Source organism: Chionomys nivalis, chromosome 4, assembly GCF_950005125.1.
Source record: "Chionomys nivalis chromosome 4, mChiNiv1.1, whole genome shotgun sequence".
Taxonomy (NCBI): Eukaryota; Metazoa; Chordata; class Mammalia; order Rodentia; family Cricetidae; genus Chionomys; species Chionomys nivalis.
The window spans coordinates 38,332,696-38,357,050 of record NC_080089.1 but is presented as its reverse complement, the minus strand read 5'-3'; the positions used below and the strand labels follow the sequence as shown (position 1 = coordinate 38,357,050).

At 39.8% G+C, this 24,355-nt stretch overlaps 1 protein-coding gene across 3 annotated transcripts; it reads left to right on the top strand.

Moving 5' to 3' along the window:
• Nucleotides 1-5,363: 5,363 nt before the first annotated feature.
• LOC130873446 (von Willebrand factor A domain-containing protein 5A-like) lies at nucleotides 5,364-24,003 on the top strand. 3 transcript variants are annotated; one of them, XM_057768287.1, is made up of 20 exons: nucleotides 5,364-5,414; nucleotides 6,426-6,517; nucleotides 9,100-9,155; nucleotides 9,270-9,472; nucleotides 9,751-9,973; nucleotides 10,090-10,265; nucleotides 10,496-10,610; nucleotides 11,905-12,074; nucleotides 12,308-12,396; nucleotides 12,791-12,935; nucleotides 13,254-13,333; nucleotides 15,178-15,292; nucleotides 15,945-16,109; nucleotides 16,383-16,480; nucleotides 16,717-16,970; nucleotides 18,458-18,556; nucleotides 18,664-18,771; nucleotides 19,241-19,371; nucleotides 22,384-22,510; nucleotides 23,025-24,003. In XM_057768287.1, exons 3-20 carry the CDS (start codon nucleotides 9,113-9,115, stop codon nucleotides 23,108-23,110), a joined length of 2,427 nt encoding a protein of 808 aa, XP_057624270.1. In that variant the 5' UTR covers nucleotides 5,364-5,414; nucleotides 6,426-6,517; nucleotides 9,100-9,112; the 3' UTR covers nucleotides 23,111-24,003. The 3 variants fall into 3 exon arrangements, with proteins under 3 accessions (XP_057624270.1, XP_057624269.1, XP_057624271.1); XM_057768286.1 differs by lacking the exon at nucleotides 5,364-5,414 and adding an exon at nucleotides 6,126-6,208; XM_057768288.1 differs by lacking the exon at nucleotides 5,364-5,414 and having other exon boundaries at nucleotides 6,508-6,517; nucleotides 9,106-9,155.
• The last annotated feature ends 352 nt before the right edge of the window (nucleotides 24,004-24,355 follow it).

Here is a 24,355-nt window from a genome sequence, read left to right as displayed (position 1 = left end):
TAAGCTTATAGCCAACATCAACATAAACGGAGAGAAACAAAGCAATTCCATTAAAATAAGGAACAAGAAAATGTTTCTACTTTCTCCATATCTAGACATTATAGTACTTGAAGTTCTTGCTAGAGCAATAAGATAACTAAGAGATTTTGATGGGCATTGCATTGAATCTGTAGATTGCTTTTGGTAAAATTGCTATTTTTACTATGTTAATTCTACCTATCCCAAAATAATGACATCTTGAAATTTGTAGGCAAATGGATAGATCTAGAAAACATCATATTGAGTGAGGTAACCCAGAACCAGAAGACGAATATCATATGTACTCACTCATAAATGGTTTTTAGACAAAAAAACAAAAACAAAAACAAAACAACAGAGAACCTAGACAATAATGAGGACCCTAAGAGAGGCATAAATGGATCTAATCTACATGGGAAGTAGAAAAAGACAAGATCTCCTAAGTAAATTGGGAGCATGGGGACCATGACAGAGGGTTGAAAGGGAGGGGAGAAGAAGGGGAGCAGAGAAATGTATAGCTCAATAAAATCAACAAAAATAAATAAAAAGATAACTGTAAGAGATCAAACAGATACAGATAGGAAAGAAAGAAGTTAAAGGATTTTTATTTGCAGATAAAATATATTATACATTTATTCTCCTAAAAATTCCACAGGAGAATTTATACAATTGATAAACATTATCAACAATGTAGCTTGACACAAAATTAACTCAAAAATCAGTAGCCTTCCTATGTACAAGTAATAAATAAATTAAGAAAGAAATCAAGGAAACAACATGTTTTGCAATAGCCTCAAATAATATAAAATATCTTAGGGTAACTCTAACCAAGCAAGTAAAAGACTTGTATGAAAAACTTTAAGGTCTTTGAAGAAACAAATAGACGAAGTTGTCAGAAGATGGAAAGGTCACCCATACACATGGATTAATAGATTTAACATACCAATATGGTCATCCTACCAAAATCTGCAGATTCAATGCAATCCCCATTCAAATTCCAACACAATTCTTCACAGATTTTGAAAAGATAATTCTCAACTTCAAATGGAAAAACAAAACAAAACAAGAGACAGGATAACTAAAACAATCCTAAACAATAAAAGAACTGCTGAAGAGATCACCATTCATGATTTCAAACTGTACCACAGAGTTACAGTAATAAAAACCACATAGTACTGGTGTAGGGGAGTGTGTTACAGCTGTGAAGCTGCAGAGATATACTGACTTACCGGGAAGCCACAATAGGACAGCTCTGGAGGGGTAGAGTCACAATAGAACAGGTCTGGAGAGTGTAAAGCTGCAACAGGACAGTTGTGGGTGCTGGAGTCGCAATAGAACAGCTCTGGAGGCTGGAGCTGCATCAGGACCGCTCAACCCTGGAGGAGAGATGTCCTGACTATCAGGAAGCCAGGCTATGTAGAGCTGCAATAAAACAGCTCTGGAGGCTGGAGCCACAATAGGATCGCTAAATCCTGGAGGGAAGGAGCTCTGACTTAAGAAGCCAGGTACCTGAAGCTGGTATGCTGTGGGGCTTGGTCTCCTCTCAGGACACAGCAATTCTGCTCTTCTGGAGAGTGGCTTGCTGTAGCTGAGCTCTGCTCTGTTCCCTTAAGGGAAAGTCTTAGAGCTATCGACTTTGTCTCTGGCCCAATATGATACTTCTTTTGCTAGCACTCTGCTAAAGGGGAAGCCCCTGCAGAAATGTATCAATCTCCCCTGGCTCCTTTGAAAAGTTCTTACTTCTGCTCAGCCTTGCTCAGCCTCCAGTAGGGAGTATCCTAGCAAATTTCTTCCGTTCAGTTCAGGATTGCTCAGTCAATCTAAGGGAGAATCTCAGCAAGGTTTTTTCAGCTCAATGCCCTAAAAGACGTCCCAACCAGGTTCTTCTATTCTGCAATGGCAAATGAAGATCGCTACTCAAGACTCTTTTGAAAAAGAGATTTATTTGGGAATGAGGAGTTCAGGAGAGTGACTGCCTCTGCCAGGGAGGTATAAACTGCAGCCTCTAACTGAACAGGCAGAGAGACTTATATGTGGCTTCCTAAGGGTGGAGTTTTCCCAGGGAGAAGAGGATTGGTTAGTTTTTTTTTAATCTCAGGGATTGGTTTGTCAGGGGCAGAGATAGCTCTTATTTCATGGCCAAACTGTGTTTCTTTCACTGGTTCTTTTTAGGTTTTTGACTCTAATCTTAAGACCAGGGCATATTTCTTTCACTGGCTCTGGTTCTAGGGACAAGAGTGTGTTTCTTTGGCACTGGTTTTAAAGTCAGGGCATGTTTCTCTGGTCCTGGGCTCAGAGATAAAAACATTTCTTTCCCGGTCTCAGGTCTCAGATCCAGGGTGTATTTCTTTCCCTGGCTCTGGATTCAGAGTCAGGGTGCTCAGTGATTGGTTAGTTTCCTGCTCCAGTTGTCCCTTTTACCCTACATTTGGCATAAAACCAGACACATTGATTTATAGAATCGAACTGAAGACCCAGACATAAATCAACACACCAACGGACATCTGTTTTGGATAAAGAGACTAGAAATACACACTGGAAAAAATGACAGCATTTTCCAGTAAATAATGATGTTTAAACTGGATGCTTGAGTGTCGAAGAACACAAATTGGTCCATATTCATCACACTCTATATAACTAAAGTCTGAGTGGATTAAATATCTCAACATAAAATCAGACACACTGAACCTGGTAGATGACAACCTTAGGGAATACCTTCGGACTCATTGGCAAAGGAGAAGACTTCCTGAACAGAACACTGGCAACTCAGGCCCTAAGATCAATAGTTAATCAATGAGACATCATGAAACTGGATAACTTCTGTAAAGCAAAGGATACCATCATTTGGAAAAAGTGGAAGCTTACAGAATGCAAAAGGATTTTTTTTTACCAATTCCATATCTGATTGAGGATTAATATTCAAAATACATAAAGAACATAAGAAACTGGATATCAAAAATCCAAATAATTTAATTTAGAAATGGGGCACATATCTAAACAGAGAATTCTCAACAGAGGAAACTCAAATGGCTGAGCAACACTTAAAGAAATGTTAAACATCCTTATCCATAAGTAAAATGCAAATCAAAACTGCTTTGAGATTTCATCTTATACCTTTCAGAATGGCTAAGATTAATATCTTAGTTCATGCTGGTGATGATGTAGAATAAGGGAAACAGTCCTCCATTGCTGGCGGAAAAGCAAGCTTATAGAGTTTCTATGCAAATCAATCTGGTGGTTACTCATACGACTTTTGAGTGTATACTCAAAAGACTTTTCATCCTACCACAAGGACACTTGTTCAGTCATAATCATTGCTGCTCTATTCATAATTGCCAGAAACAAGAAATAATCTAGGTGCCCATCAACTGAAGAATGGCTAAATAAATGGGATATTTAGACAATGGTGTATTACTCAGCTGTTTAAAAACATGACATCATGAAATTTGCAGACAAATGGATGGAACTAGAAAAACAATTATCCTGGATGGGATAACTCAGACCTAGAAAGAAAAATGTGGCATGTATTCACTAATATGAGGGTATTATCCACTAAATAGATGATAACCAACCCCAAATCTATAGACCCAGAAAGTTTAAGCAGAGAGAAAGGGGCTGAGGTGGGGGTCTGGACACATGGATCTTCCTGGGAGTGGAACATAGAATATATCTTGTGGTTAGATGGGGACTGGTGTAGGAGGTAGGAATAAGATGGGAGGTGCTTGGGAGATAGTGTTAGAGTGAATATAGATAGGGAGAGAGAGAGCTTGTATTCAGGGGCATTTAAAGGATGTTATGAAAACCTAGTATAGTAGAAATATCCTAAAATATATGAAGATGATCTAAAGGAGGTCTCCAAATAATGGAGAGGACAGAGTTCTAAGTGGTCATATCTTGTCATGAAATGAGGTTTTCAGTATTCATAATTGGTAGCATTCAATTATGTTGTGTTGTTTGTTGGCCAAAGGTAACCTTTGAAAATCCTGATACAAGCCATGGTATTTCTAAGACAGTGGGATTGCTTTCCACAAACTAACAACAGTGCTCCATTGCTAAGGACAACACCGGCACAACTCATTGAACATAAAGATTTTGAGCTGGTGCCTACATGAAGCCTTCACCCCTAAATCCTAGTGTCTTTGGTGCAGGAAGTTACTCTATAGGTTCTCAAAAGAGAAACATAAACACCAACCCTACCACAAAACCTTTGACTTATAATATGCTCTGCCTTCAAGATATGCTAGGGCAATGGTGGCACAGAACCCGTGGGAATAGCCAACCAGCATCTGATTTGTCTAAAGATCATTCCACAGAGATGAAACCATACCTGACACTTTTTAGGTGACCGAGAGCCAGAGACTAAAGAGCCCAAAGGACTAGGACAAAAGCAAACTCCACTGGTCTAATAAAAATTTTTAAAAAAGGATTGATAAAATGACTCTAAAAGATATTCTGCTACATGCAGAGACCAATACTTTATTCAGTCATCGAGAGGGAGAGGGAGAGAGAGACAGAGACAGAGACAGAGACTATCTAGTACAGTTGGATAACAATATTTCTATCTTTTATCGTTGACAAAACACAAATTCACACATCATTGCCTTCCACATATACATAAATATATACCTAAAATTTAAAATGACATGTTTCTATTTAAAACCTTGATTGTCGAACTCATTAAAAATTTTATATGTAAGGATGAAATCATGCATTCCTTTAGAATCAAGTTTGGATTTATGGTTAACTATAACATTCTGTTTATTTGTATGTATTGTGCCACAAGTGATCCCGAATTCTGTTTCTTACAACATTTTTGTCACATCTGCTCTGCAGAAGACTCAAGTCCCTGGCTCTTATTCCACTAGCCTGGAAGGAGAACTCTGCTTGCTCTGCCAGCTTCTAACTTTTGCTGCTAGATACTACAGCCAGCCAACAATGAGCAGCAATGCCGATGTGATTGCTTCCCAGATGCTGTTCCCCTTTTAAGGAAGAGTGTGTGCCCCGAACCCATGGTTAACAGGAGATGGAAGCCTCAAATTATAGAAGCACTGATGTATGTAAAGTCATTGATAATTAAATCTGCAATAGAAGTACTCCATTTTCATCCTTTTTTGTTTGTTTGTTTTTTTGGTGTTGGTTTGTTTTTTGTTTTGTTTTGTGATTTTTACAGCACTTTCACCTGAAAAACAAATTGCTTGCTTTGCCAGCCAGCTGCAGAAGCCAGGCAGAAGGAAGCAGCAAGCTGTGAAATTCAAAAGCGATTCTCTTCTCTGCAGATGCTTTAGTCATGGTGTTGCTATGTTACAGAGCCAGAGAAGTGGGCGTGTCTTCCAGGAAAATTAATCTGCAGCTGTTTTCACTTTTCTTGACTCGCAGCACGGGGATTTCTGGGGAAGGTGAGTGACAGCCCTGCAGGTTCTGGGACCAGATCCCAACCCCCGCTCTAGAAACACCCCGCCCCACCCACATATTACCCCCCACCCCTCACCTAAAGACTGCCTTCCCTTCCCCCTTCCTCCCAGGCCCTGGAGGCCCATTCTCTTTAGGGGCTTCTTCAAACTGCAGCGAGTAAGTACTTGTGGGAGATTTCTGCGCCATTGGAAGTTTAGGGGAAACTTATCAGGCTGCAAGAATCATTTAATCATATAGTAGCCTCTAGCAAGCCCTTCTCCCTCCCTCTCTGTCTGTCTGTCTTTCTATTTGTTTCTGCCCTTCTCTTTTTCTCTCTAGTTCCTTAACGCTTTCCACTCCGTTTTTCATTTCCGAAGTTCCTTTCTTTTCAGTCAGCTAAGTTATTAGTTTTATGTAAAATCGTGCTGTAGAAGCCCAGCTTTAAGCCTCTGACCACACAAACTGCTTGAAGCACTTAAGACCTTATGAAAAAAAAAATCTCAGGAAAACTGACCTTTTTAAAGTAAATTTTCGGGTACTGAAAATTAAGAGCAGACAAATTTAAGTTGAAATGTTGCCCCCCCCCCCCCCCCACTTATTTTGTTGGCAAGTTCTGCTCCAGGTTTCCTCCACGGTTAGCTTCTAGCTTCTGGATTTCCCATCAGCCATCTGCGGGGGGGTGTGGCCAGCTGTTTCTTCTCACTCCCACCTCTGTCACTGCATTTGCAGTGCTCCGAGGGTCCAGAGCAGAGCAGATCCCGGCTCAGTGAGAAGCCCTCCATCCTCCAGCCGCGTCAGGGTCAGTACTTCCAGCCTGCTCACTCCTGGTCATACTGGGCCCACCACATACTCAGAGCCACCTTTTTCCTTTTTTTCCTGAGAGACAGAAAAAAGCCTTCCACATCAGACTGTTTATATGAGAACGGGTGGGAGGAAGGGTGAATTCCCGAGCTGAGGGGCATTTACTCTGAGGTTGGCCTCAGGAAATAAAGGGGTTTTATTTTGTTTTTCATTAGGTGATTGTGGTCTGCCTGTCACCTCTCTCAGCCACTGCCAGCCTGAGAGCTCTGCTGTCAGACAGTCCATCCTTCAGCTGAGCTGCTCCTGGGTGAGTATCCCACTCCAATGCTTCCTGTTGCTGTTGTTAGATATTCTTTCCCCTGGATTCAGGCCCTTCTCTGTCTCATTTAGTCTCAGTTAAAGGAAGCCCTCTTTCTCCGCATGTTTTCCTAGCTGCTCTGTGTTTCCATATGCTCTCATCTGTTGCAATTTGCTATCAAGTGACGAACCATTTTAATAGCCAGGCTTTATTCCCCAGTTGATGAAGAAAAATGTGGAGAGATGAGCCAGAGTCAAAGCTGCAGATCAGTGTGTGTGGTGGTGAGGGGGAAGAGAAGTGGGGCTGGGTATATCAGATGTGTAATCAGCATGACAATTGCATGTTTTCCTCTCTCTTTCTGTGTGTGTGTGTGTCTGTGTGTGGGTGTGTGTGAATGCGCAACACTCCGTATGCAAAGCAAATGCTGTATCAGTAAGAAACATCACAACTCAGAATCTATTTGAAATTATAATTTTAATTAGGATAGTTGGTTCAGGAAAATCATTGTCAAGTGCTTCAGAATCCTCGAAGTGGGCTTGTGCCACAAAGGAAAACTGGCCTCTCAACGGCCTTTATTTTCCTAGCTGGTATGTCTCAGGAAAGGGGAAAGTACGTAAATCAACTAACTGCTCTGGCGCCAATGCATCAGCATCAAAGAACCAGTTGTCCTGAGCATGCAGTGTGCTCCAGGCAGTGACACTGCAGCTCCAGGGAAAAGCACCCATCTTGGTGCCTGCCACGCAGTGTGGGGTACATATTGTCAGGGCTGGAGAAGGAAAGTTAGGGGGTGAGCATGTACAGAATTCTCTCATGGAAAATTTCAGGCCCATAATTAGTGTTCCTGGGAAAACAGGGTTCACGTTCATGGGTTTGCAGTCTCTTTAATAAAAGACGTTGGTAGCAGGTTTAGAAGGAAGCGTTGGAGGACCAAGAATGGCCATCGGTGCCTTTTAATTTATGCATGTCAATGGATATAGAATGGAAAGATAGGCCTTTTGAGAAACATCTAGAAAGGCCATACTGCAAATAAAAGCGTGCTTAGGCCATGCGCTGGTATAGGAAAGAGACACAAAATAAGGCGAAGGAAAAGTTAAAACGTTTTGAGTTAGTATTCACATAAGCCAGCAGGTACTGAGGGCCTGTGAGATAGGAGCTCTGTGGACTCTAGACTGTGGGAGGGCTAAGGGGGTGGTAAGTCTTCTTATCTCATTAAGAAGACAGTTGTTCCTCCTATCTCCTCAACTGTCAGCTTTCTCAAGAGGTTCCTGGCTAGGTGATTGACAGGCCCAACTGGATTAACGCTTAAGTGAAGGAAAATCATATGTAATGTATAGCTAAACCCATTGCCAGAGAGAGAACTCAAATTTTTTCCTTTTGACTGGAATAAAACATTTTTCCTTTAATGGCTCCCAACAAAGTCCTAGTACCTCCATCTTTTCATATTGTATGTAGTTTTAATCCTAAAGTAGGGTCAAGTTCATGCTTTCCTCTTTAATGTTACCAGAATATGGGTTCCAAAATCAGCCACGAGGGAAGGGTCCATACTTAATGGACTTCAAGGCTATTCAAATCTGGGTAGCTATCAAATTCTGAGACACAAACCATCTATGGACTGTGATAAGGCCATCATGTAAATCATAATCTGGTAGCATGTACTCTGTCCATCTTTTAAAAACATAACATATGATATCTTTTATAAATATTACAATATTGTAGAAATAAAATTAGAATACCCGTGTGTGTGTGTGTGTGTGTGTGTGTGTGTGTGTTTGAGACAGGGTTTATCTGTGTAATAGCCCTGACTATCATGGAACTCCCTCTGTAGACCACGTCTTGAGCTCACTGAGATCTTCCTGCCTCTGCCTCCCTAGTACTGGGATTAAAAGCGTGTACTGCCACACCCATCAGGATACACTAGTTTTAAATTGATGCTATGTTGCATTATAATATTTTATATGTAAAATTTTAAAAGATCTTGGAAAGAAAACTGGTGATGTGTTTGAATTCTGACCTCCAAAGCAACTCACCCATAAGGAGTCTAAATGCAGGCATCTCTTGGGTTCCGTGCAGGTCCCTGAACAGTGTGAACCAAATCAAAAGCTCAGATGTCCATTGAAAAATAGAGACTATAACAGCAGGAGCACTGCTAACATCTGTCATCATGGACAAATGCCTTCTAAGGATCTAGTCTAGTACCCTAGTCTAGGAAGCTCATCCATACGGATTGACACGTTTATATGCTGGCGCCTTGGTTCTCATCTTAAAAAAAAGCATATTGGTGTTCAGAAGAGCTAAACTTATGCCGCCTGTTCAGTATGTAATATGTATTGGTCACACTTTTGAGAAACTGCAATTGAAAACAGCCTCAGAGAGTTGTGGGCACCTCAGGATTTCTAGATCTTCCCATCTGGGGTGCCCTTTACTACAAATTTATTTGACGTTTCTGTCTTCTTCACTCCACACCACTTCTTCCTAACTCTAAAACTGCTCCTCTTCATGTCTGCTTGCATTCTGCCAGAGAGACATAAGTGTTGGTATTTGAACGGTTGACTTTAACTATTTAAGATAGTGTATAATGTGCCTTTCCACAGAAACAGTGTCAACATGGTGCGTGCAAGTGGCTTACTAACTGGCGTAAAGGACCCAGGTAAGCAAGAGTTAAGAGTCTTAATGCCAAATTCCTTAGAATCTAGACAGGTCTAGCCTGTGGGTCTGACTCTAGCAAATCTTCTGAAACTACTGAACCCTCCTCTTTCCCCAGTTGCACTGAAGAGCATTGCTGTGACTCTGTCCATCAATGACTTTGTGGCTGGTGTGTCTGCAACCTTAAATTATGAGAATGAAGAGAAAGACCCCTTGGAGGCCTTCTTTGTGTTCCCCATGGATGAAGACTCTGCTGTCTACAGCTTTGAAGCCTTGGTGGATGGGAAGAAAATTGTAGCAGAGTTGCAGGACAAGTATCAGGTCTGAGGGATGCTTCATTGTCTCTCCTTCTCTCCACAGAACATTCTCTTTAGACCAAATACAACAACTCAAAAATTCCTGTATCAAATGTTCTCTCTTTCATTTGTTTCTAAACTAAATTATTTGAGACACAGATAATTAGTTACACAGAGTGTAGCTCTGCCTGTGGTAGCACCCATCAAAGCCCTTCAAAACCAGTGTTGGCTTTATGTAGATCCTATCTGTTCATGACTTTCATCTTCATCTTATTTTCCCGCCACTCCTGTAATTCCTCATAGGCCCACAAAAGGTATGAAGAGGCCCTCTCTGGGGGATACCAGGCATACCTGTTAGAAGAAGACAAGTGCTCTAGGGATGTCTTCCGTTGCAACGTGGGGAACATGCAGCCAGGGTCAAAGGTGGCACTCACCCTGAAATATGTGCAAGAACTTCCTCTGGAAGATGATGGGGCCTTGCGTTATGTGCTCCCAGCAATCCTGAATCCTAGGTATCATCTCTCTGGTGAGTACCTCTCCATTTTGAATACCTGTCTGTGTTAACATATGTTCGGAAAGCACTGTAATGTTTGGGAGTGCTAGAAGTGATGACAAGGAACAGAATTAAGGTTCTTTCTGTAGAGCAATCTGTGGACAGTTCCCTGGATCTGAAGACCCCAATAGTTCCTTTGGAGGACCTGCCATACACGCTCAGCATGGTTGCCACCATTAGCTCCCAGCTTGGAATCAGGACAATCCAATCCAACTGTCCCTTGAGTTCCATTGACTACACTGGAGAGGACAAGACCTCTGCTCAGGTACATAGTGTCAGAGTTGTCAGTCTTCTGTGCCTTAGCTATTAACCTGGTTTAAACTCACCATTCCTGGATCCTCCTCACTTTCTGGGCTACTGCCTCTTTTACCTACCCTTTGTCCAATAACTCTTTCCGTGCTGCTCTTGGAAGCCTATAGTCCTAGATCTGATCTCAATCCCTGGAAATGATCCGTGGCAGTTCTAACATGGCTTCTCTGCTGGTCCACTGCTCAGGTTTCCTTGGCTGAAGGACACAAGTTTGACCGGGATGTGGAACTCCTGATTTTCTATAGGAAGGTGCACAGCCCCAGTGTAGCAGTGGAGATGGGGATGCCTGAAAGGGAAGCAGGTATTTTCTTCCTCACTTATAAGTCACCATCTAAAAAGGAGGACACTCTGCCTGAAAACTACCCTCAAAAATTTCCACTCTGATTTTTCTGCCATGTGACCAGGAAGACATTATTAGTATGAAATACTGAAAGTCCTTGCACTTCTATAACCAAAAATATATTAACAAAGAATTACGTGATTTTGTCTTCTAGATGAACTTAAGTCCATTAGTAGTTGGAGAAAGAATGCTAACAAATAACTCAAAAGAAAAAAAAAACGCAAATGATGTACACATGAACTGTGAGCAGTCTTGAGAAAGATACACTCAAAATAGTTCTATGACATTTTCCCTTCTCAAAAGAGCACACGTGTCCAAATCTGATAATACCTCATGCTTTAGAAAGTGTATTGAAAAACCCAGGCCCATGAAAACAGCCTTAATGAAATTTAGGGTCCACAAAACCAAACATAAAACGAAACCAAAAGACATGATTCTGGGATGGAACTTGTAGTGGGAAAGGAGTTGTTTGGTAGGGGATTCAAGGGAGGGTGGAATGGAGCGTGTGACCAGGATGTGTTATATGCACATATAAAGTCACCAAAAATAAAAATAATTAGTGAACACTAAAAGTATATATGTTGAAATTTTCTTATTTCAAAGTCAGCAGCAAGATTATTTGACATTGCAGGAGAATTTGAATCAGATGTGTTAACATTCATGATAATTTAGAAAATTCAAATTTTTGAAATCTTAAGGAAACACACATAATATGCAGAGGATACCCTCAGCATTTTCATAATATAAAATATTAGTAAATAAGAAAATATCACAAGGATAAAATTTACTGTGCCTTCAATAACATGCCTTAAAGTGTACTTATTAAAATAATACTCACTGCCAAGTTGAAATAATTTAGAATAAAGTCCCCTAAAAATGCAAAGAAAGAAAGAAAGAAAGAAAGAAAGAAAGAAAGAAAGAAAGAAAGAAAGAAAGAAAGAATGGAGGAAGGGAGAGAGGGAGGCAGGGACAAATAAAAAACATGGTTTGGGCTTGAGTCTTCCTAGCTCACTGTTCTGTTCACAATGAATGAGTGTGTGTGTGTGTGTGTGTGTGTGAGAGAGAGAGAGAGAGAGAGAGAGAGAGAGAGAGAGAGAGAGAGGAAAGAGAGAGAGAGAGAGAGAGAGAGAGAGTTCTGGGGAGTGGATCCAGAGCCAAGTAACTGAGATTTCAAACCTGTATCAGCAGTGTTCTTGGGACTTTAGGATTCTTGAGTTTCTATTTGTCTTACAAGGTTCTTATCCTTTCGGTATAGATAGTTTGATGGGTGCTCCTTCTGCAATGGTGAGTTTCTATCCAGATATCCCAGAAGTGGAGACTGCAACAAAATGTGGAGAATTTGTGTTCATGATGGACCGTTCAGGAAGTATGAAGAGCCCCATGAGTGGCCAGAACAGGGCTCAGCTGAGAATAGATGCTGCCAAGGTAAAAACAGCATATGTCTTTCCCATGAACAATATGCTCACAGAGGATGAATCTGTTGGGTTCTTTGGGGTGTGTTTGAGATGGAGGTATGTTCCTTGTCTGAGTTCTCAGGCTTTCCTTAGAGTACAAGTTGGAATAAAATGGCCTGACAGCCCACAACCTCCATCGTTGTACCAGGCATCTGTGTATGTATGTGCCTAGTTACTTTACTCACCCTACTTTCTCACCTTCAGGAAACTCTGATTCTGCTACTGAAGAGTTTGCCTATGGGCTGCTATTTCAACATCTATGGATTTGGATCCACCCATGAGGCATTCTTTCCGTAAGTTTCTAGAAAGAGAGTTCAAGAAGGTATACGAGTTCATCCAAGATAGGTATGAATTCAGTAGGTAGGAGTACTTGCCACCCAGCTTGGCAACCTAAGTTTGATCCCCAGAACTCACATGGTAGATGGAGAGAATCAGTTCCCACAAGTTGTCTTCTGAACTCCAACACGTATGCTACCACATGCCTGTACAAGCATGTACACACACACACACACACACACACAATTTTGTAAAATCATATAAAGATGTATTTTAAAGGGAAGAACTGCAGTATGAAAAAAGTTTACCCAGGTGTGTGGGAGTTCATAAAGGACTATTATTTGATGGGGTTTCTCAGCACCCCCAAATTGATGCTGCCATCACGTGACCACATGTGCTTGCTTCTTTCAGGAAGAGTGTGAAGTACACTCAGGAAACCATGGAGAAAGCAGTGGAGAAAGTAAAACTTATGCAGGCAGATCTGGGAGGGACAGAAATTTTAACACCACTCCGGAAAGTTTTCAGGAAACCCCCCATTCCAGGGCATCCCTTACAGGTAAGAATTGGAACAAGGCTAACAGAAGGGGTGGAGGGAATGAAAATTCTCAAGAATACATGTCCTGGAGTGTCAGTGCAAGACTATGGAAATACTGTATGTATTTCAGGCTTCTGCTATATGGTAGAGGGGAACTGATCCTGTGCAAACATCCTAAATGACTGAAGAACACTGGGGATTAGAAATCTCCTGCCTGTTTATAAAACAGGCACCAGAGACTTTAATGTAAATTAGTTGAGTTGTTTCGAGTTAAGTTCTATTCTTTTAATATGAACTTGATGCTGACCTGATGCCTTTTATGCTTTTTGTTTTGTGCAGGTCTTTGTCTTCACAGATGGAGAAGTTGCTGAAACTTTTAATGTAATCAGGGAAGTTAAATTTCACAGCAAAAGGCACAGGTAAATGAACAGTCTCATTACTACTGGGGAAACTGAGTTTTAGCAAGGCGAAATATAACTGAGTATTACCTGATACTAGATACTTTTGAAAATGATTGAAAAATTTGAGACTTACTAAGTAATATTTATTTACTTTTACAAAGCTAAAGGCAATGCTTCAATAACATCAATTACATAGAAGAATAATTTGCCTATTTTTTTTTAAACTGACAATAAATAGATCAATGGGTCATTTTACCTTTTTTCAACTCTATATGTTTTATAAGAAATAAAACATGTAGAAATCTGCCCAGACCATAAGTACTGTGCCAAATGAATGCATGTGTACGTACTGTGTAACTCCTGTGGGGGTCTAGAGCAAGAATAAAATAGAATAAAATATCCTTCCTCAGAGTATGTGAAGTTCTGGCAGATGAGTATTGCTAGGTTAGGAAAACCAGTTTCTTTCATGGCAGTGGCCACTGGCAGGTTGTCCATGTGCAGTGGATAGTCCAACACCCATGCATATGTGATCAATACTGGCTAGACTTATTGGGCTATAAAAAGAGGGCATGGAATTGGTAGGGGAAATGGCTGGAGCAGAGGGTCTAGGAGGATTGGAGCAGGTAGTGAAGTATGAACGTGATCAAAATATATTATATGCATATTTGAAGTTCTCAAGGAATGAAAGGGTAATATTTATAGATCTTCTATAGTTTTCTAGTGGTTTAGAAAACAGTACCTAGCATTTCCATGAACAGAGCCCACACTGAACCTATTTAATTCATGTAAGTGACACTTACTTAGCTATTTACTTATTAAATTGCTTACTAAACGAGGTGATCAATTTACCTTTATAAGCTTTATAATTCTTGAAAATTGAGTAAGTAATAGTGCTTATTAATTAGTGTCCTGTGATTGTTGAAATAGCAAAACTATATAAGCATCAGGGATTGTCTTGATACAATTTAAGTATCATGAAATACTTGATTTTATTGTTTTTATTGGTATCTACATGAAGCACTTTAGTGAGTTCTAGGCAAGCAGTCTAACACTAAAAGCTCTTGATTTGATTTTATACACAAAGATAAATTATAGTTTAGATCCAGATTACTGTTGAAAGATTTCAAAGTTGCACTGCAAAGATCATGGTGGACTGTGTTATATAGGATGAGAAACCCCAGGCAGTTCCCTGTCATTAAGACTTGGTCGTGAATTCTGAATAATAAGATTATTAATCTCAAAACTGGTGTCACTGTGAGCTATGACTTATGCTAACCCAATATAATGAGACCAATAAGCAGTCCTAGGCTACAGTGTGTTGATTTACAATGGAAATTGTTTTGTGCCATCTAAAATGCTTGTTTGTTTTACCAATAACAATAACTATCTGTGCATATACTGTTCTACTTGGGAAATTAAACCATGGATAAAACTATATGCAGTATCAGGAAGGTAATGTTGACTATATATATATATATATATATATATATATATATAGAGAGAGAGAGAGAGAGAGAGAGAGAGAGAGAGAGAGAGAAAGAAAGAAAGAAAGAGAGAGAGAAAAATAGAGAGAGAGAAACTGTATATTTAGACAGTTCAGTTACAGGATATGACTTTGGACAGATTTTTTTCATTTTGTGCTCTAGATCTTCACATGAAAAATGAAATATTATCTCAGGAGACTTCAGATAGATAAATTGTATCATAACTATGGAATATTTTTATGTTTCTTTAAAATAGAACATATTCAATGAATGATAGTTATTCTTAGTACATTGTATTGTATAATTTCTGATAATAAAGCATTAATTTGATAAGGTGATCAACTTATGCCTTTAATCTCTGTCTTCTTACATTCACAGGTGTTTCTCTTTTGGTATTGGAGAAGGAGCCTCCACCAGTTTAATCAAAAACATTGCCCGGGTGTCAGGGGGCACTGCAGAATTTATCACAGGCAATGACAGGATGCAGTCCAAGGTGGGGGGCCCACCGTGTATAAAGAGTGGATAATATGGGACATTTCTTCAAGGGCTGGTGTTCAGCTTACCTGATGTCTTCAATATTTAGCTCATATTCTTAGTGGGGGAAATTCCAGCCTGTGGAAAGATGGTCCACTATAGTATGAGAAAAATGTCTCTAGTCCTTTTAGGTCTAAGCTCAGAGATGCACTGCTGAGCATTGAGGATTTTGTGTTGAAACCAGAGAAGACTAAGAGCTTTGGTTGTCTTGCCTAAGAATCCAAGTATGTTCTTCAGGACCTCTTTTAGTGTTATATCCAACCATCACTGCAAAGGATATCAAGCAAAGGAGAAGGATCAAGTGTGCTATGTATAATAAAACCAGTGACTTCCAATCCATGTACTGGTTTATTAGTATTTCCAAAGAGAAGCCATCTTTAGGCATCTGTCTACGCTTCTGTCTCACCGATAGCATCTTTACTAAATCTTTCACATTTAGGTGTTAACTTGAAATCACAAAGGAAGAGCAGTAAGGCCATCTCTCTGTACAGCAGTAGGAAGTAGATATAATATTCATTATGGCCTATGATCCCTATGTACAGTAAGTCTTTATTAACACCAATGACTATCATTGCTTACTTACACTGCCTCTGCCCTTTCTCTTCCTGCAGGCTCTTAGGTCCTTAAGACGTTCTTTACAGTCTGTAGTAGAGGATATCTCTCTGAGCTGGAATTTGCCTCCTAACCTGTTTGCACACATGCTATCTCCAGAGCAAACTGTTATCTTTAGGGGTCAAAGGTTAATCATCTATACCCTGCTGGTTGGACAGATACCGGTGAGTGCACAATATTATTCCCTTTTCTCATGCAGCTACTGCCCTAGCAGATTCAGTAAATAAAGTTTATAGTTTTGAATTTCAGCAGGTTGTTGTATTGGCTAACTGGAACTGGCCAAGCATTCTCATCATGCCAGGTTTCTGCTCCCTTGAACATGTGGTTTCTAGATAGAAACTTGAATGTGTTAAGTTGGGCGGGGAGGTTGCAGCTTACATTCTCACCATCTTCCTAGTGATTCCTCTCTTTTATTTTTCTTCTCTAATTTATATCAGGAAGAAGCTACAGGTGAGGCCTGTCTCAAATACACTCTTCATGGCAAAAGTTATGAGGAAAAGGTGACATTTTTCCTACAACCCAAGACTGATGACAAGTGAGAATTGTGTTTTCTTTCCTCTTCCTTTTTTCTCTATCTTTGATGCCTGAATTCCTTCTCTTTACCCTGAACCCAGTTGTGTCCCTATATTCATATTTTGTTTCTTGCCCACTTATTTCCTCCACTTTTCTCTCACAGTCCCTTACTTCTGTGATGTGTAACATTTAAGATCACCAACTAAAAGGCATGCATGCGGGTTTCCGCTTACTCTCAAAATATTTTTTTCCTTTCAGCCTCACTGTTCATCGTCTTGCTGCAAAGTCCATGATCCAGTCCAAAGACTTTGGCTTCAGAGAGACAACACTGGTACTTAGAAGAGATGTGTTGGACATCAGTTTAGAGTCTGGAGTCATGAGCTCCTTCACAGCCTTCGTTGCCATCAACAAGGAGCTCAATGAGCCAGTCCAGGGGCCCCTGGTTCATAGGGAGATTCCAAGGCCAATTCTCTTTGGAGGTTCCTCTACAAGGCCAAGAAATTCTTCTGATGGTAAGTTTTATCCCTAAATACTTCTCTATATAATAATTTTTGACATTCTGAGAATAGTATGTAAAGAAAATGTTTAAAACATCCTCAAGTTTCACTATATGTATTGATATATATATCAATCAATCAATATATATCTATATATGTGTATGTGTATTTATGTATGTATATCAATTGGAAAAGATATTTGGAACCAGGTGTTGAGAAAAGAAACAAGGAAAATTTAAAATGTTAAAAATGCTTATAAACATTGAGAATCAAAATTAAAAAGCTCCACAATGATGACTAATGACTGAGACAGTGTGAAGGATGAAGGAGAAAAGGCATTGAGCAGGAGTAGATTTGAAAGAGCCACTTGTGAAATGGGATGCTCAGAGAGAAATATGATCATTTGTTCAGAATAAGGGTATTTTTAAAACAGCTAGAGACAATCATGATCTGGGGAACTTATTTTAGCAATGCTCATTAATTTCCGAATAAAAATTAAATGGATAGAGCTTTGGCTTCATTCCCAAATTAGGGTGTTTGCCAGACCTAAGCTGTAATAAAGAGGAAATTACTGATGCAAATTTAAGTAATTAAGTGTGTGCAAAATATTGGGTTGAATAAAAAACAAAGGTGGTAGGAAGGAACACGATGTTAAAGGGGGAAAGTAGAAAAACAGGATTTATGTTGTCTAAAATGTGGACAGAGATTAAATATAATAGTCACTAAGTTAAAACACTACACACACTATATATATGTATGCAATATATATATATATATGTATTACATATATAAATTCTAATTAATTGTTTGGAAAGTAGACCAATGCTAAATGATGACAAATTTGTCATGAATGAGGATGTTGGCACCGAAGTAGAAGAGAGACAAAGTCTCTGGATTTGAGGGAGTCAGGTCCAACTACATTAGGATGTTTTATTTCAACTTGATGGCAGAGGTCAAAATTGGTTGGAAGTCATTATCCTGAGTTTCAGATAGATCAGTGGATCACAGGAAGTAACAAAGAAGGTTCAAGCATGAAGACAGATGGAAGGTAACACAAAAGAGGAAGGAAGTATGATGATTTGGGCCTGAACCCTGAAATTCTGACTTGGAACAGAGGCTTCCAACACCTCTCCTTAACCCTATCCTTACTGATATTGTCCATGGCCAGGGCATTTTGGGAGTGATAACAATGATATGGGAAGACTAAGTTCACTTCGTGTTAAGGGATGGTAGAAAGGAGCTCCCTGGAATGAACCAAAAGATGGATGAAAGATCATTTTTTTTGTGTGTGTGTTGGGGGTTTCAAAAGGAAGAAGGTAGAAAGTAGAGAGGGTCAGAGATTTCACAAGAAGACAGCACATGGGAAAAGAATGAAATACATAGGTGCCTACTAAAGCTGAAAGAGATGGTGCTTCTGTCTCAAATCATCAGATTTCACCATCTTTTTCAGCTTTGGAGGCCATGAATGCCACAATGTAAGGGTTTGTACTTGTGCCTTTCAGGTTTCCCCAAGGTTTTACCCTGCTCCAGTGGTCCTGTATCTCAACCTCCGAGGAGTATACGCACAGGTTTCTGTGCAGTCATGGCACAAATGCCTGATGGTGAGAATCCTTTAAGCTCAATGTATCATAATTGTCCCTGCAGCCTCAGTGAGCTTTTTTCCAAGAACATTGTCTTACCAAGGTTTGTCTCTCACACATCCATCTAGGCGCAGCATTTCAGCCTCATTACAGCCAGAGCATGAAATGCGTGATTCACACAGATACTCGCCCAGAGCTGCCCAACATAATCAGATTGCACACTTGCTCACAACAAGGTGAGCAAGATCTTATTTTTTTTCTTTGATCTATGGAGATTAAAGTACCAGTTTTCCAAATCTCCCTACCAGGAAATCTACTGGGAGCACTTGATAGCAGGTAAGATTTGGTCCAGTACCTGTTGTTGGCATGGTCAGCCCAGCTCCATTGAACTACAAATATAGGATCTTTAAACCTCTAATGGGCACTAGAGCATCTTTTAGACTAACAAACCCCTCTTTGCCATCTCTTTCTACATACACTCCCTGGAGGCAGGGCCTCCATAACTGAGCTGACATCTTATTTGGTTCATTCTACCCTGGTCATCCTTTCATATATAGGACATGAAGATATATCATGAGGATATCTGAAGGCTGGTTTTCTGCAGCACTCTTGCTATTACATGGCACTGAATTTAGAAAGCCACTCAGGCAGGGGAAAAAAAAGCATAATTTGCAACACTTTATATCTTTTCTTCTTTTCTTAAAGGGAGTATAGAGCATACTGTTGCACAGCTGATCCTTCTCCAAAATGCAAATGGTTCCTGGGATATGAATGAGGATTTAGCCAAGGTTCTAGGTGTTAGCTTGGAAGACATAACGGCTGCACACCCTACTGAGGTAAAATCCAAATAAAAATCAAAGAAATTGGTATTTGTTTCTAACATTGCTAGTAGTAAAAATTTGCATGAATCAAGGTCCCCTTAAGATAGGAGAATATGAAGTCATATGGACAAGACTAGCATCTGGTATATAGAGATTGATAGTTGTTGTGATTTTAATGGAACTGTAAGAGCAAGAATAGACTAAAATTAGTATCAAGTCCATTCAAAGGGTAATGGATGACAAAAGAAAGCTCAAATCCTCCTTTACTTCATTCATATTCTATTATGTTCATATATATTTATATGTCAATTTTTTAGCTCTAAAAATAAAAATTATCTAGCTAAGCAATTAGCATACGTGCTGTTACTTGTTCCTCACATCAGTCAAGTAGAGAGGTTTTCTTTTGTGTTGATGTTTATAGATGAAAAAGGTGAATATTACAGACCTTGTCTGCTGGTGGTGGGTAAAGCTAAAATGATGTTAAGTCTGTGTCTTAAGAATCTTTAATAATAGTACCATTATGGTTTCACCTTCAATCAAAGGATATGGCCTACACTTTCCTTAAAGTTTATTGAAGTCACAATAGGCTGACCAATTAATTCAAATGTGTTGAATTATGTCATGTGGATAAATTCCACTGAAAATTGTAAAATAACTTAATAAATCATCTAGCTGGTGAGAAATCCTTGAAATATAGGGCAAATTGCAAAAACGATGAAGAGTAAATTATATTTTGAATAATTCTTAACCTGGAATGTGACGAAATAAGCTTCACTTAGTGTCTAGCCACCTTGTCCAGTATGGTATCCACTAGCGGCATGTGGCTGTGATGTCCCGGGAATGTGGCTAATGGAAAAGGAAGCCACAATTAAACTAAAGTAAAGCATGTTTGGCACATAGCTACTTCAAAGTACCAGCACCAAAATACACATAGAAATTATTTAGTTTGAAACTCTAAGGCCCTGCAATCTGAAGCCCTCAAAACAACAACAACAAAATGCTAAAATTATTGTGCTGTTTATTTTTAATTTTAAAAATGTGGGTCTTTGAAGATTTCAAAGAATGTGTCTAGCCTTGTGTTTTTATAAGAAAATGCTGTTTTAGAACAAAGAATAAAAAGGGTAATTTACAAAAATTAGAAAGGTGAAAGTATCAAGAAACTTTTAGCACAGATTGATTGAGCACAGCACATGTGAGATGAGCATCCCCTTTGTGAAGATGGCAACCAGGCCAAGAGAATGAAGAGAACAAGAGAGCTGGTATATAATATTTGAGTACAAGAGACCTTATGGGAAAAATAAGTATCTGGATCAAGTAAAAACTCACTGGAAATTTGTAACATTAAATAGTGAATCTATTTAAAATTGTAATATTTTTTAAAGTATTTTTTAAAGTATTTTATTTGAATTTTTTTTAAATCCACCAAGTTCTGCATTTTTGTATGTTAGTATTCCCAATGAAGATTCTGATGAACATGTGGGTCCAAATGTGTTGGAGGAGGCTGCTTGTTGGTTCCCAGCCGCCAGGCTAGCTTGGACCCAAAATAATCACACAGAAACTATATTAATTAAATCCCTCCTTGGCTCATTAGCTCTAGCTTCTTATTGGCTCATTCTTACATATGAATTTAACCCATCTCCATTAATCTGTGCATCACCATGAGATTGTGGCCTACCAGCAAAGTTTCAGCACATCTGTCTCCGGAGCCAGCTCCATGGCATCACTCTGACTCCACCCTTCTTTCTCCCAGCATACAGCCTAGCTTTTCCTGCCTAGTTCTGTTCTTCCCTGCCATAGGCTCAAAGCAGTTCTTCATTCATTAACCAAAAGGGGCAACACACAGACAGTAGGACCTCCCACATGACAAATGTCCCTATTGATGTATGACAGAACAAAGAGATAAGCTATGCAGTAGATTCTTGATAGGAAATTTAATAGAAAAGCAGGTCTGGGTTCCAGAAGTATTAGATAAGATAATCTCGATTTGATTTCTTAAAATGACTACAACATATAGTATAAATAAAAGCAAATATAGATATTGGTTCATAATTCTCACCTATACAAGGAGAAGAAAGATACAAAGTCTTGCCAGAAGTTGCCTGTGAAACCAGACATTTCAACTGGCTGACACACATACCAAGATGGTTGGTAGAGGCCACAGGCTGACCTGTAAAGCTAAATGCTTGGACTGTGACCAGTGAATTTCACAAATATGTTTACTTCTGGGTGTGGCCAATTCAGAGTATACTTTAAAAACTACTATGATCTCTTAGACAAGGATAACAAGCCTGACATTCTTATGCTTCCTTGAGCAGCTTCTCTAGGGAGGAAGCAAACTAACAAAATGACATCATTCAAAGAGGACAAGATAGGTACTTCTGAATGTAGAGAGTCACACTAAAAGCAGAAATGTTCATTGATTTGCTGAATCTAAAAACTGAAACTTTAAGAAAAAGTGGGCAAAAACTCATGGGTGATATTATTTTGCTGAAGTTTTCAATTCAATAATGTAATTAGTAAAAACTCATTTGGTCTTTGGTCTCACCTCTATCATTCACTACACTAGATAAATCATTTCACTTTCGTGTGACTTTTTGTTGTTGTTGTTGTTGTTTTGCAACTATTCAATTGACATTTTCTTTTTCTGTTTGTCCCTTCATGTGGAGAAAGAAGAAGATTCTTGTAACCTAAATATTTTATAAAGACACTTCTTTATGTATGTTCTTCTCTGGGCACAGTGGGACCGTGCTCTTCAGAGGCATTTGGTGGGCTTCTATGGCTAACCCAGTGCTTGCACTGGAAATAAGACTGGAGACTTTTCCATCATAAGACTCACTGAGTTGTTAATCTGATAACCAGGGAAAACATCTGACATACTAAATGCATGTTGGGCATCGATGGGAACCAAGAAACTATGCAGCAGCAATTTGGGGGATACGGAGTGGGGAGCAGGGGAAGTTCTGTATGTGTTCTCTTGAGAGACTTCTTGCTCCATCCTGGGCATCAGAGAATTTACTGTCTGGGCAGGTACTGGAACCCTCAGCGTGGGCTACGATGCTGGCTGTGATCTGGCTGCACGCCAATGGCAAAGAGTTGAAGTGTGAGTGGGGCCTTCTGGAAAGAAAGGCTGTGGTGTGGCTCCACAACAATGCAGGTAGGAGCACAACCCCCACCCCTTTTCTTTTTCCCTTCAAACCAGCTACTGTGTCTCCAGGCCTGGCAGAGAGTGAGCCCAGAGGCCCCGCATGCGCCTCCCGCATGCTGACTGGGAGCTTTTCTACTTCCTTAACTTGTCTTTCTGTGGTAGAATATGGGTGAAATGTGTCATTGGGGGTGGATAGAGATGAGTATAGGGGGAAGGGACATAGATGGGGAGACAGGAAGGACAGAGTGTAACAGTAACTGTCCTTTCTAGCTCAGTACTGAGATAAATCTCAATAATCCTGGACTGAGAACAGATACTCCTTGGGCATTTATTGTCTCCCTCCTGGTGAAAGTTCTGAATCAGAGTAGATTAAAGGCAAATTGAGTTAGACAGAAATGAAAAGCCAGGAGGGAAGATAGTAGGGATGAGGGTGATGACTGGGGAGGCTAAGAGAGGTCAAGGAGAGAGAGCCTTCTTCCTAGCTGCTATCCCAAAGCCCTGATACTTGTTCTCTTCCTCACAGTCCGTGGCTTCACCAATCTTATGCGTACTGCCAATAACTTGTTGAAGACATCTGTGAAATCCTCGGTCTTCACTTTAAAAGACTGATGCCCAGGAGAAGGAACTCTGTCTTTCTGCCTCCTGCCAAGTTCTTCACCTCTTCTGCTAAGATGAATTTTTGTCTTGAGTATTTTATGGCCTGTGTCTTACTATAAAAGTGAAGGGTGAGCATACTGCTTTGACTGTCTGTGTTCTAGCTCCCTCTGGATATAAGTGTCAGTGTCTGTGTGTCCCCTCTGACAAGCGCTGGTAGCCATAGAAACTATTTCTTATTCTGGAGTAGTTGAGAACATGTGCATATAGTAATGTTTCTCTCTGCTTTTCCAAACAGTTACACTCTGGTCTAAGGACTGTGGCCCTGCTGCTAGAGAATGCCTGGATTAAATAACTTTCTTCTTTATCCCTTTCTTGCTCCCCTTTTATTTTATCTGATATATATATAGTCAACGATGATTTGAGCTTTCCCAAGCTTGGAAGAAGTTGGAGATAAATTGAAAGCCAGCTTCAGGGGCAATGTAACTTCAAGATCACAGAGACTCAAGGTTTACATTTTGCCCATTGTTACCACTGAGAACATTCTTGACGCCCCCCTTATTGTCACTCTGTGCACCATACCTTTCTTTTTTTTGGCCTAAGTTTTGAGTTGAGTCATATTTGTAAATAGATGTCCATCCCTAATCATTGGTCATCCTGAAAGAAGTTGGTAATGAAGTCGTTAGAGCTAGCTTTAACCCACTAGGTCCATGAGCCTGGTTGTGGCCTTATGTACTTAGAATTAATGTATGTGCTGAGACCTGAATATAGTTTTGTTTTCAGCCCATGAAAAGGGCGGTTCCGCTGATCTCTCAAACACTTACTTTTCACATACCCTATCCTAGTAAATGAGCTTACTCCCCCAGATTACTGTTTTACCAATATTAAAATGTCTATTTGAACTGTGACTTTGTTGTATTGGTCGTTTGTTGATTGATTCAGTGAAGATATTAGTTTTATTAGCCCATTTTCAGCACCAACATTTTGGATGTGTTCACTTTTCACACAGTGTTTGTTAATGCTACACTGGGGGAGGGGGAGGCACAGTTTGTAACTTAAGCCAAATTGGACTACCTCTCCTCAATAAGACAATTTTAAAAAGCTAAATTAATGGTAGGAAGTAGAATAAATTATTTATTTAATGTAGTTACACTGAGAAGAGGGAAAAGAGATCCAGAGTTCCTCCAAGCCCAACTAGCCCAAAATTTTCCCAAGTCTGATTTTCCCAAGTTCGTTATCTTAAGTGTCCTCAAGAGGGGT

What these genes read in the sequence shown, in the direction of transcription:
- LOC130873446 (XM_057768287.1), top strand. Translation starts at nt 9,113, where the DNA reads ATGGTGCGTGCAAGTGGCTTACTAACTGGCGTAAAGGACCCAG. An exon ending in AGGACAAGACCTCTGCTCAG is followed by an intron (nt 10,266 to 10,495) that starts GTACATAGTGTC and finishes TCCACTGCTCAG; the next exon opens with GTTTCCTTGGCTGAAGGACA. An exon ending in TGAGAATAGATGCTGCCAAG is followed by an intron (nt 12,075 to 12,307) that starts GTAAAAACAGCA and finishes TCTCACCTTCAG; the next exon opens with GAAACTCTGATTCTGCTACT.